The sequence below is a fragment of the Poecilia reticulata genome, linkage group LG19 (genome assembly GCF_000633615.1).
Source record: "Poecilia reticulata strain Guanapo linkage group LG19, Guppy_female_1.0+MT, whole genome shotgun sequence".
Lineage (NCBI taxonomy): Eukaryota > Metazoa > Chordata > Actinopteri > Cyprinodontiformes > Poeciliidae > Poecilia > Poecilia reticulata.
This window is the reverse complement of record NC_024349.1, coordinates 667,944-687,632: the sequence shown is the minus strand read 5'-3', so window position 1 is coordinate 687,632 and position 19,689 is coordinate 667,944. Positions and strand designations below refer to the sequence as shown.

The following is a 19,689-nucleotide window of genomic DNA, read 5'->3' as shown; positions in this document are numbered from 1 at the left end:
TGATGAAGGTCAGCCTGGTGATGATGATGGTCAGCCTGATGATGGTGATGATCACCCAGATGAAGGTGATGAAGGTCAGTCCCTCGTCTTCATCGTGACCCCGCTGACCTCCCTCCAGACTGAACCGCCCAGGAATCCTGATGGTTTGTTCTGTGATAATCGCTCCAACGAGAAACGCAGCTGCTAAACTCGCTGCGATGCTCCACTCGGACCGAGATTCGCTGACTGGGCTGCAGGAAGCTGAAGGAGCCGAGATCCTGCTGCTTTCATCTGACAGGCAGCCGGAGAGACACCTGGACGTTACCTGGACGACTGCTTCACCGGTCTGTCACATTAACAAGGTGTTCCACCTCAGCTCTGTCAGCTCTCACACACACACACAGACACACACACACACACACACACACACCTGGCCCAACCTCCAGAGACAGACAGACCTTTAGACTGTCACAATGTGTCATACATGTGCAAACACACACGTGTTGGGTTGATACAAATATGACGTTTGTTGCACACACACATCCACATGATGCTTCTCACACACACACACACACACACACACACACACACACCCCGGCATGGCGCTGAGAGCTGCAGAGTGGAGCAGGACACCATGAGGGACAGCAGGAGACAGCAGGCTCGTCTCCTCCAGTCGCTGATGGTTAGGCTGGCAACCAGGCTCAGATCCACTTATGCATAATAGATGCAAATTCAGACCCGGGACTCGACTCGGAGCCTCTCTGGGTGAAAACATCTCCTTCCTGCTGACAGCGCCGCTACGGAGAAGGAGATGGATTGTTATAATTCCTGCGTTCTGGCTCTGCTGGGGAACGTTTCATTAAACGCACTGCAGATTCGTTCTGCACAAACTTTGATGCTGGGATGATGTGAGAAACTCGCCGAGCAAAGCAGCACATGAAGCTTTTCCTAATGCGAATCTGGGAAGTGTGGCATGAATTCACCGAATCTCCACCTCAGTTGTCTTAATCATCTGTGTTTTTTATTTTTGCATTTCAATAACTGCTTTATACTAATATCTCAGACTGCAGAGGTTCTGGTTCTGGTCTAGTCAAAGTCTAGACCTAAATCCTGAGAGAATGTTGGTAAATTAAATCTCACAGATGCTTTTCATCCAGTCTGAAAACATAAACCTGTGAAACCTTCTAGATTTCTATTCTATATTTCTATTCTATTCTATTCTATTTCTATAACGCGGCCGGAGCGCGGCCGGAACGCGGCCCGTCTGCTGTGCTGGATGCTTCCCTTCCCAGACCGTCTGCTGTGCTGGATGCTTCCCTTCCCAGAACCGAGTCCGTCTAACGGCTCCCTGTGTAAACGGCTTCTGTTCTGCTACCCGGGCGGCCCAGTCAGCGGAGCGGCCCAGTCAGCGGACGGCCCAGTCAGCGGAGCGGCCGTTGTGACGGCGAGGCGACTGAACGTGGAGCCGACTCTCTCTAACAGCTGAGCGAGTTCTGATCCGACTCGGCCGCGATCAGCAGCCGAGCCGCATCGAAGCAGGAAGTTGGCGCCTCGCGCCCGAAAGCCTCCCGAAGAGACGCATCGTCTGCAGCCTGCTGTCCTGCATCGTCTCACCTTACAGCTGAAAGCAGCAGATTTAGGCAACAGAGAGGAGGAAGATGAAGATGAAGATGATGAAGATGATGATGAGGATGAAGGAAGTGAACTTCTGGCTGATTTCACTCCTGGAGACTCAAGTCCTTCGTCTGTTTTTCACTGTAAAATATTTGGTCAGATCAGATCAACAGCTTAAAGTCTCACCTTAGTTGGATTCAGGTCTGGACTTTGACTAGGCCATTCTGGAATATCGCGGCTCATGGTTGGAGCCGCTCTGTTGGTCCTCATTGCTGCTTTTTTAGACTTTTCTAAGTCAGTTTTCTGGTTGAGTTGCTGCATTTTGGACAGGTTTTCCCTCCTGTTTCTGGAAACGTTGACCGTTGTGACGTGTAACCATGGCAACGAGGTCTCACCTCACAGCCGGGATCAGCTGATTGGCATCTCAAAGACTCGAATCATACCTGATCTATGACCAGGGTTGTTTGAGCTGTCATTAAATAAGCGCAGGTGCACGAGGATGATTGACAGCGCTAGGCCCCTCCTCCTCCTGGCTCTGATTGGTAAGAACATGGAGACAGTTTAATGTCAAAAACACGTTTTTATTTTTAGTAAAAGTTTCAAACTGCAGCAGAGGGAAAGTTGGGTTGCTGCTCACCAGCTCCATCTATTGGCTGGTTCAGGTATTTCTGGCTTCTCTCCATCCCAAAGTGTTTATCTTCTCACTGACATTCTGTCCCGTTTGCTGCTTTTCTTTCTCCTCCTCCTCTTCCTCTGTAGCTGTTTTCCCTCGTTCCCCCGACCTTCAGGCCTCGTCCAATCAGGGCGGAGCGCCGCTGATGACTCAGCTTTGACCTCAGGTTTGACCTCAGCTTTGACCTCAGGTTTGACCTCAGCTCCACTGCGCAGGTGAAACGACGCGGGAGGATCAGGAGATAAATGCTCACGTTTTAAACGAGCCGCTGTCCTTGGTCGTCTTTCCAGCAGTGAGTTTAAACTCCTGCTGCTGTAATGAAGCTGCAGCACAGACTCTGGTGAGCTGCAGCACAGACTCTGGTAAGCTGCAGCACAGACTCTGCTGTGCTGCAGCTGCATCTCCCACTCCTCTGTTTCTGTCCGTCCTTCTGGCTGCTAACATCGCCTCGGTGTAAAGATCGCAGCGCCTCTCGTCCTCACAGAAGAAGAAGAAGTGGCTCCAGCTACGAGGCGTTGCCTAGACTCCACGGCGCCACCCGGAGGCTTTAGTAGGCAAACCGCAGAAATCAGCCGGTCGATGAATAATCGGCGTGCGCTGGTTGACGCTGCACGCGTCGATGCTTGAGTTGGTCCGTTTCCCCCAGAGGAGCACGGAGTGTAAAATGTGTTCAGACCTTTAATTCGCTCTGATTAGCCGCAGGCGGCGTTAGCTCTGCAGACAATCAGGCAGGCGAGAGTTCTGGTTCTGGCTGACGCCGCGCTGTCCATCATCCTCTCCCCTCGCCGCCGTGCAGAAGCCATTATGCTTATGATAATGGCCGGCTGGTGATGGAGGGAGATGACTATTATACTGATGATGGCGATGATGAATGTTTTACAAAGACGATGATGATAATTACGATTGTTGTGCTGGTCGTCATCGCCGCCGCTCCCATCACCGCTTCTCCTATCGCGTCTTCTCCCATCGCCGCGCTCCCATCACCGCGCTCCCAGCGCCGCTCCCATCGCCCTCGCTCCCATCGCCACCACTCCCATCGTCGCTCCCATCACCGCGCTCCCATCGCCRCCGCTCCCATCGCCACTCCCATCGCCGCTCCCATCGCCGCTCCCATCGCCGCTCCCATCGCCACCGCTCCCATCGCCGCTCCCATCGCCGCTCCCATCGCCACCACTCCCATCGCCGCTCCCAGTGGCTCCATTTGCATTTCATCTCCATTTCAGGCCCTTTAGTCAGTGCAGATATCCAGAACCAGTCTCCACTGCGAGGCTGAGAACTGAGCCAGAAACTCCAAAATCGGATCTTTTTCCGATCAGTTAATGGCCGTCGGAGCCGTCGGGTTGTGTTAGCAACACTCTTCAGTGCGGAAGTTGCTACTCTGAGGAAGACTCAACCATGGGGTGTTTTTATCATGAAGAAGCTCAGAAATCTAAGAAGTTGTTTACAGAAACTCATTTCATTCACCCAGGCTGCCAGAGAGCGAGAGAGAGCAAGACTTTAATCACATAACAGGAAGGTTTTTGATTTTCACTTTAGCCTGTTTGCTAACTTTGAAGATGATTAGCGCATTTAGCTTTTCCTAGATCCGTTTTTCTCAAGTGTTTTATAAACGTTGAGCTGAATGAAGTTCGTCCGTTTTGGTTATCGGTTGTTATGATAGTTAGACGCTTATCTTCATGCTCTTATTTTGAAGGGAAGCCTGTTGGCGGGCGCAGCAGCTTCATTTCACGTGGAATCGTAAAGCAGCAGAACATGGACAGCAGAGAACCCGACGTTCTGTTCAGACTCGCTGTCGGCTTTCGGTTCTGCAGGTCAGCAGCGGCATTTAGAAAATGAAGAAGAATAAATGCTGGTCCTCATGTTTGGGCTCGGCAGCCGATGGAGTCGTGTTGCTTTGCTGCGCTCACATGATGAGTGATGTGACATTTTCTCCCGCTCAGAAACAGAATGAGCTGATTGTAAAACGTGCGCTCGCTCCTTTCTGCTCCGTTTTCGCATTTTAATGAGCAGAAAAAAATCATTTCTCATATTTTCAGCCCACTGAAAACAAAACATTCGCCGATTTATAATGTTTCCTGCTGCAAGAGTTGAATATTGAAAATGCATTTTGGCTTTCAGCTGCTTTTTAGAGGCAAGTTTTAAACTGGAAAATGTGAAGTTTTTGCTTTAAATGATCAGCAATAAGACCAAAAGCATCCGATGGTTTTAGCTAAAATGCATTTAATAAACTTGGTGAAATGAAGCAAAGTGAGTGAAATTTAAAAAATCTAGAAAAAGTTGATCCACCTGAAAAGTTTAGGATTTTTAAATCCAAATGTTTCGATTATTTTATTAAGAAATGTTTAGTTCATATTTTTAGCAAGTAAAAATAGTAAAATCGTTTTTGTAATTAAAATGAAAATACCACAGATTTCCTGGAGCCTGAGGTATTTTGAACGTTTTTGGCCATAAAGTTTGTACACCCAGGTTTTTATTTAGTTTAATTTTCCCCTGTATTTTTCCGTTTTTCTCTTCTCATTGAGAGCAGAATAAAGTCATCTGTAAATTTGGTAAAATATCAGTCAGTCAACTTTGTAAGTTTTGCTTCAGAAGTGAATATTTTAATTAATTCATTTCCATCGCCGCGCCTCGCTGCGCTCTCGCTCTCCTCTCGCTGCGCTCTCGCTCTCATTACCATATCGTCTCCACCTGCTCTTAATTATTCTGCTTTATCTTTAAAAGTCATTATAGTCCAAGTGACGGCTAGAGTTTGGTTTCAGCCTAAAACATGTGAATATTTTTAATTAAATGCTGTTTTTTTTTCTTAATTGGTTAATTTAATTTGATTAACTCTGTAAATAAAGTGTTTTTTACTCCGGTGTTGTAGGAAAAACCAAATCTCTGGATCAGATTATCATCAAAAACTTGATTTATTTCATTAATTCAGATTAAAAAGTAAAAGTTTTGTACAGATTCATCCACACAAAGCAAAACATTTAAAGCCTTTATTAGTTAATCTGAAGGATTATGATGAAAAGCAGAATTTTACAGCAAATGGACAAAATATTGTTGCCATGGCGATTAAAGCCCCAGATCAGCTGATGAACTAAATGTGTTATTTAAAATTCTTTGTTTCTGTGCAAATGTTTCACATTTGTGTAAATTTTAGTTTTGCGATATTTTATGTAAAAACGTCTGTGATAAATTAAAACATCAGATGCATTTTCAGTCGGATTACGTTAATAAAACATTTCTATGCAGCTAATAAAGCACAAACCACTTTAAGCTCCTCATTTTTGTCCCACCAGATTAACTTTTAAAACTGTTCTCCTCTTTCGTTTGGCTGTAAGAACCAAACCTCCCGACCCACAATGCATTTCAGGACGGGATCAGCGGCGAAACGCGTAAACCTTCAGGGAGCGTTTGACTGGACGGGCTGCGTCGCGTCGCTGTAATCTGGATTAACAGGATGCAGCGTCTGGATTTGATCTGTTGGGAGTTTTACATTCTGTCCTGGTTTCCCACAAATCTGAACAGGAAGTGATCGGCGCCATCTTGGTGGTCCAGCAAAGCGTAGAGGAAGATGGGAGGATATAAGGAAAATGTCAGCTGTGGGCCGGAGAACGGAAACGAGTCAGACGGTGAGAACGAGCTGCCTCTGGCCTCCTACTGTGATCAGTTCACTGCTCAGCGGACAGGAAGAGTTGATCCAGCAGGAGCTTCACAGCCTGGAATCCACACAGTCACAGTTTAAACGGGTTTCTAGAGGACGTACCAACTCTTGGTGTCAGAAACGAGGTTCTGCTGCTGGCAGAGTGAGAACATGTAGCAACAAACACGTAGGCTGCTTGTCCCTGTTAGCTAGCAGAGACGTTAGCTAAGCTAACGCTGCTAGTTCGGCAGTAACTATCACTGATGTTTATGTTGGTATTACGCAGGCGGACAGAGTATTAAAGTAGTTATAAAGTACTTATATTGTTTAAAAGTACTTTATAGGAACGAGAGCTAGTTCTGTGCTTGTTTATTGTTGTCATAGCAACTGCCTACCAAGATGGCTGTCCGTTAAAATGTGACGTCACATGAGAACCAAGACTGAGATTGGACTCATGTTGGCGTTTTTCCTGACTGCCTGCTGGAGTGGCGGCTCCAACGCAGCGGGGCGTAAAATCTCACGTTGGTTGACCTCCAACTGAACAAGCATGTCAGTGTTTTCATGACCGGCCTGAGTAATCAGGACTTTCTCTGAGCAGATCCTGAATATCCACACCGTTAACGTTCATTTCCTGCCCTTCGCCACCGTCTCACTGCGCTCCTCCTAAATCCTCCAAATGACTTCTATTTTCTGCATAATTAGGTAAATGGACGCCGACAACGATCCGTGAAGAGAAAGGAGATGACGTGAGACGGCTCCTTTGCTCCCTCCTCTAAAATAGGCCGGCGGTCTGATCTCTCCTTTCCTTCCACCGTTCAGTAGGCCGCAGTCTGAACGGCCCGATTCTGATTCTTTCACCAGGAAATGGATCCGATCCGATCCACCTCTGTACTCGGAGCTAAATCGTATCGATAGTTTTTACGTTCCTGCTCTGTGGCTGTAAAACGTTCACACCGACTGCGGCCGAATTAGTGGCAGGAACGCAGAAAAAAACCGGATGTTAGCATGTAGCTCAGCTACACCGTATGCTACCGTCTCCATGGCGACGGTAGAGCGTTTGCATTGTTACAAAATGGAGCCTGACGAAGGGTTTAGTTTGGTTTTTATGTTTATTTTATTGAGTTTAGGACATTTTAAATTGATTCTGAACCGTAGTAAATTAAAATTGTGATTTTTGGATATATTTTTTAGCACTCCGCTAACAGGCTAGCAGGTTCTGTCTGTTTCCGTGTGAATTCAGACGTCTTGTGTTGAAATGCAGCCATAACTGAATGTTGGTGTTAATTATGCATCGGCCTCCTTCCCCTGAGCAGGTGAGCCTCGTTAGCGTGGGAATGACGCGTCGCTGTCACGGATCAATGAAGAAACAACTCTGCACCTGAATCAGTGGACAAATATAAAACTCACATGCTGTAAAGATGAAACGTTTCCCTGACATTTCCCTTCGCCGCGCCGCGCCGGCGGCTGACATGCGGCAGTAAACGGCGGCGCTGTACCGGCCCGGTTCTGCTGACTGGTTCTGCTTTCATCACAGCGCTGCTCTAATGGGCCTTTTAAACGCAACACAATGGAAGCGGGTTTGTCACAGTTCATCACGTCAGACGAACCCCATCAGCTCGCTTCCTCTGGATCCGTCTGAAGCTTCATTACGGCCCGTCACCGCGGGGGGCGGGCCGCCGCCGTTATGAGTCAGACAGGAGGCTGAAACAGGAAACTTTGTTTTTAAGGCTGTAATGAGAGGAGATGTTAGAAACTCAGCAGCTTCCAGAAACATAAAACATGCTGCATCTGCCTCAAATTAATCTGCTGACTGTTTATTTATTTTATATTTCATTAACCTTTTAAAAGGAGTTTCATGGCGTTTATGTTCAGAATGGCGCCTGTTAGCCGCTAAGCTAGCTGTCAGGGATCGAGTCAAATCAATGAAACCAGACAGTCCTGATGAGCAAAAACCTTCATAACGTCTCTTTTCTTATCAGATCTCTATGAAATATGGTCAGAATCGTATAAATGAGCTGAGAAAACTACAGATGTGCAGGTTAATAAATTAGTTTTTCTCCTGGAGATGCAGGAGACGACTAAACATTTTCTGTCTTTTACAATGAAGAATTAATTTTACATAATTGTCACTGAAGGAGACATAGTTTGCTTTTCCTTTTTGAAATTTTATCTTATAAATATTGCAAAGTTTTATAAACAAACGAGACAATAAGTCCAGTTTTATCGTTTAACCTTTATAACCTGCAGTTCCTCACAGAAAAGGAAAAATAATGCATAAAAACCTCAAACTCTCTTTTTCTTGCTGTTAGCCTTGTGCTACATCTGCACACCCGTTGCCGTGGCAACCTACTGACAGCATCCCCACTAACAAACTGATTACGTCCAACTGTATCAAGAATTAAAATCCAAGAACATGCTAACATTTCCCACAAACAGAAGATTCAGTCTGTCAGTTTTGTTTCCAGACTTGATGTAAATTTTATTGTGCATCATAATTCTGCACCAGAAGCTGCCGAACGACAAACGACAACGTTTTTAACGTTTCATCCCAACAGTACAGAAACGTAAGACTCATTCTGAACGCTGCTTCAGACGTAAAATCCAGTTAATGCTTCACCTTTGACCTACTTGCAGATTCACAAATCCACTTTTCCTGTGTTTCTGCAGTTTGATGCAAAGTTAATGTCTGAATTTAATCCGACTCCATCAAAACCACAGCGATGTGCTTCCAGCGCCGCTAACGCGTCAGAAACCTGCCGGCTGTAATCAAGTTGTCGTAAATTGCAGCCATTTGTCACAAGCTGAAATTGTTCAAGGTGATTTTTCTGAAATGTTTTTCATGTCAAACAGAAAAACATCACAAAACCAGAACAGTGATGGAAATTCAGTGATTTCTGCTCGTTTCATTTTTAACATAAAACCTTTTGAGTTTCTCTGTTAAAAGTTACATTTAAATGTTTGTTGCTTATATTTTTAATCCGAGTGAATCTCAGCGTGAAACGGTTTCTATGCTGCTGTTTACGTCCTTTTCCGTTTTGCATCAAATGTAAAGCTGTTTAATGTTGGCAATGTTCAGTGGTGACCTTTAACCCCTTCCAACATGATGCGCTTTAGAAACGTGAAAATATTTCCTGGTGTGATCATCTGAACTTTGAGATGCTAAATAAATGCTAAAAAGCTTAAAAATTATTTTAAAAGTCACAGCGATGGCGTAGTAATGTTAACTTCTAAGCAGACGCTCTGTCTGCACTGATGAAGATTCACTATCTGCATGGGGAAAACTTGAACTGGCTCCAACTGACAGCAGCTCAACCTACTTTCTGTTTTAGCTGAGAACTGTGACTGCTTGGCACTAAAACCTTTAATGGCCGCCCGTTTCCCGCTTGGCACAGTGATGGTTTCACAGAAACGTCCTGTGGAGGAGAGATGAGTTTTTACTGCAACGGGACGTCCTGATTGGTCAGATAGCAACACAAATTTCACTTTAATGAAATATGTATAGAAATATTTTTATTTGCTGACTGAATAGCAGGGCAGAAAAAGTGAAAGATGTTTTTTATCTGAATTAAAACCAACAGGAAGTCCCTCCCTCGCTGCCTTCCTGGACTGTGTAGAGCTTGTGAGCTTCGCTCCTGAAGTGCTGGCAGCAGCGGCTCCGCTCCATTAGCGGCGCTGCTGCTCCCATCACGTCAGCCGCTGCTGCCACTTCATCTGGGCTTCCTGCTGGGCAGCATCGCATCAGAAAACACAACACGGACGCATCGGTCTGTTCCAGTCAAGTCAGAGTCCATTTCCTGTTGGGTTTACTCCTGAGCTTCCACGCCGTTCAGAACCACTTCCTGTTGGTCTAATTGGGCCGCTCAGACAAAACTTTACAGGAAAATGTGCCCCGTTTGTGTCTCGTTCACACCAGGTTTCTGGTTGTTGCTGGTTTCTGCCAGCAGATGGCGCCACGTCGGCATAAGTCAGGAAGAAGCGCTAAAATCCGATTTGGGATTACTTTGCGTTTCACGGGGGTTTGGATGAGAGTTGATCTGGAGCCAGATCAGTTATTAAAGTGGGAAAATGAAAGTCTGAAAGTTTCTCTGGCGTAAATCTTTATGCCTGAGATGTTGGGGTTTTCATTTGAAATTAACACATTTTCTCAAACTGATGTTTTCTGGGATTTTGTTACAACTATTGAAAAAAAAATAGATTCTTGTTCCTGGTATTAAAAAAAACTAAAAATATAACTGAACAGATAAAAACTAAACTGAAGCGAAGCATTTTCAAACAATAAAAACCAAACTAAAGTGAACACAGTCCACACTAACAATGAGTTTTAACTGAAAGCGATGAAGCCGTCCTGACTGCTGCTGGACGCCAGGAGGTAAAAGTGTGAGTTTTTTCCCAGCATCCTCTCTGCGGCGGCCAGCAGGCTGGGCGTGGGCGGAAGGAGACGCTAATTGGTTAATTGGACGATGGAAGCGGCGAGTTTCACAGGCTCTCCTGGAACCGGCCACCGTGTCGGACTCATCGGCACACCGGACCAAAATAGTCCTGTGAAGAACGAGTTGGAGAGTTCAGGCGCTGCTTACTTTCTCACACACACACACACACACACACACGGACACACACAGACACACACGCACAGACGAACACAGAGACACACACACACACGAACACACACAGACACACAGACACACACACACACACACACACGGACACACACACACACAGACACACACACGCGCACACACACAGACACACACGCACACACACAGACACACACACACACGAACACACACAGACAGACACACACACTGTTGAAGCGTATCGGTTGGAAGTCGCAGGTAGTGACGTCTGGACATAAAAACCCTCCATGCTGGACTTTGATTAGACCATCGCTGTCGGGTGCAGCTGGAGCCGAACCTCGATCCGTTAAACTCTCTGGTTCTGGTTCTGTTTGGACCCGCTCACCTGATTTAAAGCTGCTTCCTCTGATAAACACGGCAGTGAAAACTGATTACATTCAAGGATCTAAATGTGTTTGTTTGTCTCGAACTGTTTCAGGCTGAAGATCATTTAACACATTTAACCTGAAATTAGCAGCATTTTAATTTATCCAACCTGAGATGAAAATATGAGTCTATTGGCTAAACCATGAATACGTCTGTTTACAGATGGTTAAAGTTTGGATCCCAGGTTTTCCAGTCGAACGCGTGAAATAAAAACAAACAGTTTTATAAAAGCTGTTTCTATTAAATACGAATGAAATTAAAATCACAGTAAGTCATTAATCTTGGCAGCGACGGATGTAAACATGAGATGATCATAATTCCTGCCGCTAGCCCCGCCCATCTATCAGCCAATCAGAGGACTCGGTGATGAGCCCCGCCTACTTGGGAGCGGTTACGCATGCGGCGTTTTGTCGGCCATTTTCCATTGGAGTCATTGATTCAACATGTTGAAATGACTTTAAGAACAGAGTGAGGCTCTGAACAAACGGAAACAAACCATGAAGAAGAACACTTCCTGTCGTCTTCTTCATGGTTTTCACCAGTAGTAACATCTGAATGTTGATCATGTGACTCGTACGATGTGGAAAAAATGTTTCCATTGCCGTTTAGTGAAACATGAGTTTAATAAAAACCACCTGATCCCAGCGTAACGTTTTCCTGGGAGGTTTTCCATTAAGCTGCTTTGTGTGAAGCAGCTAATGTCCTCCTGCTTCACATCCTCTGCTTTGGGCTTTTCTGCCATTTGATTTCCTGAACTGTGAAGATGTTGAAGGGCTGCTGGCGGCTCAAGCAGAGAAGATATTATCCAGTTATATTCTTGAATTAATTGATGTATTTTCCCCGTTGGGATCCTGATGTCTGTGTTCGTGTTTCTGTTTTTGTTAAAAGCTCTTCAGCTGCCTGTGTGTTTTGTGTCGCCTGTTTTTCCTTCAGTGAGAATGAAACCCGACTCTCCTCTCTGTCCTCTAATAGGCTCGTCTCTCCCTCTTCCTCTCTCTCCCTCCATCTTTCACGAGTCTGAATAAAGCAGCTAATGGTGCATGGAAATGGTGGCGGCGCCGTCACGACTGCACACTTTCTGTTCTGTTTCTGTGTGTGAGTGGAAAAAGGACGAGCCGCTCCGTCGTCACCGTTTATCCTGGAGCCTCCATGCAGAGCGCAGCCCGGCGCCGTGTGGCTTCGGCCCAGTTCCTGACTCAGATCACTGACGGCTGGTGCGTCTTCCTGTCCCCAGGTTTACATCCGCATCCTGGACAACGAGTGGAACGTCTACAGACGCTACACCGAGTTCAGAGAGCTGCACAACCAGCTGAGGGCCCAGTTCCCACAGGTGGACACCTTCAGCTTCCCACCCAAGAAAGCCATTGGGAACAAGGTGAGGTCTGGATGCTGCCATGGCGATCTGGGCCAAAGCATTGCCTTTTGATTCAACATCCAGTACGAATAGGTCAAGTTTCCAGCTCGATAGCCGGTGGGTGTACCTAATAAAGTGTTCAGATTTCCAGTAAAGCTCAGGTTCTGTTGGGTTCGGCTGTGAGACGACCGTGAGGGAGAGCGAAGGACTGAACCGGTTTAAAAAAAGCATCTTCATCACCAAAAACAGAAGCAAAAGATTTGAGGCCAGACTGAGAGAAACAGGAAGCAGCTGGATAAAGCTTTAAAGCTTCCTGAGATTTAAGTGGCAGATTAGTGAAGTCTGGGTGTGTCTCAGTGTGTGTGTGTGTGTGTGTGTGTGCTCAGTAACACACACACACACACACACACACACACACACACACACACACACGCACACTGATGCTTCATGGAAATCTGAGCATAAAGCAGCAGTTTGATAGAGCGCTCTCTGTTTGGTTGCATTTCTTCAGAATGGATTGTTGTTACCAGCAGTGTGCCAAAAGATTGATTCAGAATCATCATAATGTCCTAATATTCATTTTAAAAATAAACCAGACCGCCTCTCTGTCGGCTTCCATCTTGTAACTAAGCGGGAGTTCTGGCGTTGCCATGGAGACGGTGCGCGCGGCAGAAAGAAACAAAGGGGAAGCAGCAGAAACTCAAGCGGCTGTCTTCGTTGAAGGAAAATATTTGAGTTGTTTTTGGTTTTTACCTGAATTTCTGGGAGGAAAACCGAGCTGGACATGAGCTGCTGGACATGAGCTGCTGGACATGAGCTTCACCGAGTTCAAAGTTCACCAAATGTAGACGGAGAACGTCAGGAACAAACGGAGCTAGTTAAGCTACAGCGGAGCCAAGCTACAGTTCCCTCCGGCACAGAGCTCCGAGAGGTGAGCTGTGATTGGTTAGAAGGTCCGGTACGGAACACAGAGGCGGGATGTGATTGGTCAGACTGTCCGGTCTGAGAGCAGCGCTGTGATTGGTTAGAAGGTTGTGGGCGGGGCTTGTGAAGAAACGTTGATATTTTGCTTTCACTATCTGGTTTCTGTATCTGCAGGCAACATAAATATTTTTAAGAAACGTTTATCAGACACGATGTTAAATTTTTCATATTTTTTATGATTTTTCACTGAATAACTCCAAACACTGGCTCAAGACACCTGGGTGGAAATTTAAAGGCGCTCTGCAGAAAGGTGGCGCTGTCTGTCTGTGACGCTTCGATAAAACAAAATGGAGGACTCAGAGAGGGAGTGATTCACTTTAAGCATGGATAAATATTTAAAACTCTTTAATGTCTCCATGTGTCGTTCAGATCTGCTCCGGTCTGACAAATGCTTTGATCACAGATCGACTGAAGCAGAAATTATGAAGAATCGGTTTGAATCAAATCGTGAGTTGGTAAAATACTCCCACTCCCAGTTTATAGAGTGTGTGTGTGTGTGTGTGTGTGTGCGTGTGTGTGTGTGTGTGTGTGTGTGTGTGTGTGTGTGTGTGTGTTGTCTTTGCTGGTTTTCAGAGGTGAACACCTTTCCTCCTCCAGGTGAGCTGCTGTTAAGCTTCTAACAAAATGAAAGCAGAACTCGTCGTCTTCTCCTTTCGACTGTTAGTTTATAACAAGTTAAAGCCGTCGTATTAAAAGCTCATGGATGCTCCGTTACAGCCATTAATTCACCAGCAAATTAATTAAAATCCTAAAATTAGTAAATCCACGTGCATGTTGACCTACCATGGTGGTTATATAACCGCTTCCCTGCTTCAACATATTCATTTAATCTGTGAAGCAGCAGCAGTGACTCAGTTTGCTGCTGATGTTCCCAGTAGGCCTCTGCTTCCTGTCCGTCCAGGTGACCTCCAAACGACCTCATGACTCATGAACACAAACGTCCGGCTCTAAGCAGCTCCGTTACATTTCGTGACCAGATGAACTCAGGAGCCATTTTGTTTTAAGAAACACAAAATCATTTTGTGAATTTTTTATGCTCATCAATACATTAAATTTTAAATGTTTTAACGAAACAAACATTTTGGGTAATTTTTTCAGTTTATTTTGGTATAAAAAATATTTTTATTCCCAAACAACAAAAATGAGAACTTTCTTCAAAAATGTTAAAGTAACCAAGATTAAAAGAAAACATGGCTAATGGAATAAAAATACTTTGTGCCTAACACTTTCCATGAAGGAAGAATTAAATGTGAAACTCTAGAAAGTTCCCAGTTGAGGGAAAGTGTGTTAGTCTGGTGAGCCTAACCCACTTTGGACACCTCTGATCTACCGACAGATTTAAACACAAAAAAACCCAGCAGCAAGTATAAAACTCTGCAAACTGGCTCCACAAACGTTAGTCCTCCAGGCCAGCAGGGGGAGTCGACCACCAGACCCTCAGTAAAGACGGTCTGGTGGAGGAGGAAGGAAAATACTTCATGCACAATATTACAGAACAGCAGATTCAGTAACAAGGTTAGCTACCAACCGCTACAGTTGGTAGCTAACGTTGTTACTCTGTCTCCCCCTAGTGGCCTGGAGGACTAACGTCTGTGGAGCCAGTTTGCACCATTTTGTTCTTGGTGCAGATTTTGCTGTTTGATTCATTGTAGCCTTATTTTATTTTAATTGTAGTTTGGCTTGACCAAACCGCATTTCTTCATATTTTCTGTTGACAGTGACCCTATAATGCGCCGTCGTAGATTTCAGACCCGCCATCAAAGCTGCAGAGAAATATTTTACACTGGAGCCCAAAACTCGACGGCCATGAAGGCGAGAGGAGGAACGACGGCAGCAGCGAATAAAATCAAATGTTTGGTAAAACGTTGATGAGAGCTGCAGCACGGAGCGATTCAACAGGCCCAACAGTCTGTGTGTGTGTGTGTGTGTGTGTGTGTGATGCATCGGCAGCTGGCCGGTCTTGCCTGAAGCATCAGCAGATGCAGATAAACTCGTTAGCAGGACTGAAATGACACAATGCAGAACGTGAGAGAAAGAGGCTGCAGTGCGGATGCAGCGACTGCGCAGCCTCAAAGGTCAGAGGTCACCTAGCTGCTGTGACCCGCCTGGAGTCGGCCCTTTTCCTCTTCAGACGGACTCATGATGATCCTGTTTGATCTGCCTGCGGATCTCAGGCAACATGTTTGAAAAATGAACAAAGATTTCCAAAAACATCCCTATGGATATCTGCACTCGGGGTCAAAGGTCGCGTTAGAGATTTTCCATCTTTGACCATTAAAAAAAAAAAAAACACAGAAAAATCTGAAGGCGCTGTTTAATTTTGACAGATTGCTTTTCACACCCCTCACCACGCAGAGTTCAGGTCACTAAATAAGAAACCAAGTTTCGCTTCACAGCCTCGTCTCTGACGTGGAAACGGCTGAATGACCTGGCGATGGGCGGGCGGGCGGGCGCCGCAGCCAGGAGTTAATATGGCGGCTTTGGAGCTGAACCTCTGCTGTAGGAAGCAAAGGCTGACCAGGAAACGCCTCGTTTACCAGAAACGTTCCCCGTTTTCAAAACTTTGGCTGAAGTGGTGCTGGTAATTTCAGAGCAGCATCAAAACCACAAAACAGTCCACAACCTCTGCAGAAATCCCGCTGCTCAGTCCGGTGACTCGCGTCGATTTGGACCGGGACGGAGACGATGCCGCAGGTGAACCACTCCGTTTAAATGTTTATATCAGTTATTATTGGATTCTAGGGCTTTTATTGTGGAGAGAAAGTTGGACGCTTTCATCTGGTTTAGACTGAATATTAATTCAGCTCAATGAAAATGAAATGCAGTTTATTATTTTAAATGGCAGAAGTAGATGTCACCTGTGCGTCAGATTTATGGGCGTACCAGAAACACGCAAATACAAAGGTTCCACCACTCTCTGTTAAAACAATGTGTTTAAATCTGTTTGTGTATTAAAGTCTGTAATTAATGGAAATGACCAAGATGGCCGTCTGCTCCTGGAGAATCCTTGGGATGTTCTGGAGAAATTTTGATGAAGGGGCAGAACCCTCCAATCGGTTCTAGATGGAAATGGATGAATAAAAATAATTCTGACTCTGCAGAAGCTGCCGGAAACAAACGTTAAGCCCCAGTGAACGGCTGCCGTCACGTTCTGCATCCGAACTGACGAGTGCGTCGGTGAGCAGCCTGCTGCCGTTCAGGTAGCAGAGAAGCAGAAGTTTCCCTCCATCGCAGCGCCGCTGCAGCTGCTCCTCACTGAGCTGTCAGTCTGCTTCAGACAGCGTCTCTGCATGGGAGCGCATGTTAACAGGCATGAAGCTGAAAGTCCTGGGCATGTAATACAGTTAGCAGTGTGTGTGTGTGTGTGTGTGTGAGTGTGTGTGTGTGTGTGTGTGTGCTCATTTCCCCTGCTACCTGATCACCACTGACAGCTGGTGTGTTTCATCCTCAGCAGAGCGAAGTGCAGCTGAGCAGATATTCATGGCGCCGTTAAAAAAGCCTTTGAAGGTCTCGCAGTCAAATATCAGAGCCAGAATGCAAAGCCAGCATTAACATTTCTTCATCATTAGCTGGAAATAAAATATAAAAGCCCCGCTGGCGCCTGCGTGTGTGTTTACGGGTGCCTGTGTATCAAAGTCACTTTTAGATTCTCAGTCTATTTGTAATTGATGAAAGCAAGGCTAACAGAAACGAAGCTAACAGCAGAGCTGGACTCTGCAGCTCTTTACTCCACTGGTCTGGACTCCAAACGGGTCAGAACCCAGAGAAACAACTCTGGTACTTTGGACGCGTTCGCACCAACCCAGTCCAGCCCACTTTAATCCGACTCCAGTCTGTTTTCCCCTAAAATCTGGTCTGTTGGTGAGGTGTGAACGCTAACTGACCTCTGACCTCTGGTCCTCCAAACCTCAGTCTGGGTTCGGTTGAAGTGAACTCTGGTTCAGTTTGAACCGTACCAGAGACCAGAGGCCGCTCCACAAACAGGAAGTGGACTACAGCACAGGGCATTCTGGGTAAATCCAACCAAAGCTAACATGCTAGCCTAGCGCTAGCAGCAGAAATGGCTCCTGGTCTTTAGCCTAAAGAGAAATCCTCCAACCGCTAAAATCCTCCATCTTGTTTCCATCTGGTGAAGAAGGAAGTTGCTCTCAGTGTCTTCAGAGGTTTTGGTGTCGTTTCCTTCAGTGGTTCTTGGTGCAGCGCCCCCACAGGCCAGGAGGGGAACAGGTTGGTTTGACTCAGAGCAGCTGGAGGTGGAGCAGATGTTCTGGGTCCAGTAGAACCGGGTCGACTGGACCATCAGGAGGTTTATTTTGGGTTTCTGCAGATTGAAGGGGAAGTTCAGCCGTTTGACTCATGTTGGAACAGGGCAGCATGTGAAAGTTGCTGGATGGGAGTTTCTAGGACTTGTTGCGTATCCGACTTGTCAGAAGTTGCTGATGGTTAAAGCAGCAACAGGGAAATATCTTCTGATCCCAAAGAGTGGGAGGAAATATTCAGCTGTCATAATATCTGTGTCAAACACCTGTCACAACTTTCATTAGTCTCATTACCGCTGCAGCGTCTCTCATTGTTGACGCAGCGTGAAGGCGGCCATTTTCCCTCCTGCCCGTCCTGCTGGCCCAGCATGCAGTTCTCCTCTGGCCTCGCTGCTGCTGCGGCCATGTTGGAGAGACGCTTAGCGACTCAGTGGCAGACGTTCACGTCGTTTCACGGCTTTGTTTGGACGCAGTGATTCCCACAGACCCGGGCGTTCCGTCACCTCCTGGAAAAACCTGGAATTTAAGGGTTTTCCAGGTCAGGATGATTGTTTAAAGGAGAATTCCCCATTTCATGATCCAAATGTTTTTTATTCTTTCCATCTTTGCTCGTCTCTTTTTTCTTTCCTTCTTTCTCTTTTCTCTCTTTTTCTCTTCACATCTTTCGTTCTTGATCGCGGACCGATCAGCGAGCGCGTTCTGCTGTCAGCCGAGTCACTTGCGCTCCGCACGGTTCAGTTTTTACCCAGCAGGAAGAGCTGCGCTGGATGTCGGTTCTGGCCGGGTTGAACTGGGGCAGAACCAGTAAAAGTTGCTCCATAAGGGAGCCACATTCAGTAGGTGAACCGGGTCGTGTCGGTACCAGCTGCAGGTTTTAGCAGGTCAGGTGGAAGTCGATGAATTTTTCAGCTGCAGTTTTTCTCTCCTCTAAATGGTTTATTAATAAATAATTCTGACCTTCAGTGTTGGTTTCGTTTTCTCTCCTTCAGCCTCATTATTTGCTGCAGTTCAGAATAATGTGAGCAGCTCAGCTGTTTCAGGCAGAACTGATCGAATTGACCTGCAGTGGGATGAGAAGCAGAGCAATATTTTTAAAACGGGTTGCTGGCTGCGCCGCGTTGCTGCGCCGCGTTGCTGCGCCGCGTTGCTGCTGGCAGCGCCGCGTTGCTGCGCCGCGTTGCTGCGCCACGTTGCTGCGCGCCAACGCCGCGTTGCTGCGCGCCAACGCCGCGTTGCTGCGCCGCGTTGCTGCGCCGCGTTGCTACTTGCCAACGCCCGCCCCCAGCAGCAACGCGGCGCGTTGCCCAGGCTTTGTTTGAGCCGTCCTGGACGCTGAGTAGCCGAGCTAACTGTGGCCATGTGGCTCCCAGCAGGGGGTCCCTGCAGCATGAGCCACACAAACTAACAGGAATAATTTAGTTTATTTAGTCTGACAGAGAAACATGGTGGTTTTGTCCTTGTTAATTTATAAATCCCATAGTTTCACACTAAATATGTAGTTTTTAAACTAAATATTTAACTCCAAAATAAATATTTAGTTTCACTAAATACTTATTTACAAAGTAAATATTTGGCTTGCTGACTAAATATTTAGCTAATATGCTAATTTGTTTAGTGATAAGTGGAAGTAGACTATCAAAATAAAAGCCTTCTGTCACAGACCTATATAAACTCTTCCTGCTGGCTAGCACATTAGCTACTGGCTAAATATTTAGGTTGGTAGCTAAATGTTTATTTATAATTAGTTTGGAAAATTATTTTTTAATTTGGAGCTTAGTAATTAGCTTTTGATTAAATATTTAGTTTGGAACATTTATAAACATATAAATGATGAAAATGTGACAACCACGTCTTCCTCCCTGTGAGGCTCAATAAACCCAGATATTGTTCACGTTGTGGGACAAACCGGACCGTTGGTAGAATCATCGGCCATTTGCAGTTTGACCGTAGATGTTACTCTGCAGGTGTTGAAGCTTCATTCCTCCTCGTCTCTCTGCCTGCAGGATGCGAAGTTCGTGGAGGAGCGGAGGAAGCAGCTGCAGGGCTACCTGCGCACCGTGATGAACAAGCTGATCCAGGCGCTGCCAGAGTTCACCGCCCGGCCCACCAAAGAGACGCTGCTGGCTCTGGTACCGTTCTGCCAGTAAGTGGAAACACGCCGCCGCCATGTTGGTCACAGGCCGCCGCCATGTTGG

At 46.1% G+C, this 19,689-nt stretch overlaps 1 protein-coding gene and 1 long non-coding RNA gene across 2 annotated transcripts in view; both read left to right on the top strand.

The window, feature by feature from the left end:
- The window catches only part of snx29 (sorting nexin 29), a 109,310-nt gene that overhangs the window by 79,920 nt on the left and 9,701 nt on the right, over window positions 1-19,689 (top strand). Inside the window, exons 16-17 of the mRNA XM_017310678.1 lie at window positions 12,132-12,272; window positions 19,498-19,637. Coding sequence (XP_017166167.1) covers window positions 12,132-12,272; window positions 19,498-19,637 — 281 coding nt within the window. The remainder of the gene's footprint in view (window positions 1-12,131; window positions 12,273-19,497; window positions 19,638-19,689) is intronic.
- On the top strand, window positions 12,681-16,827 carry LOC103481024 (uncharacterized). The gene is made up of 2 exons (XR_536215.2): window positions 12,681-13,182; window positions 14,954-16,827. It is a non-coding gene; the product is annotated as an uncharacterized LOC103481024 (long non-coding RNA).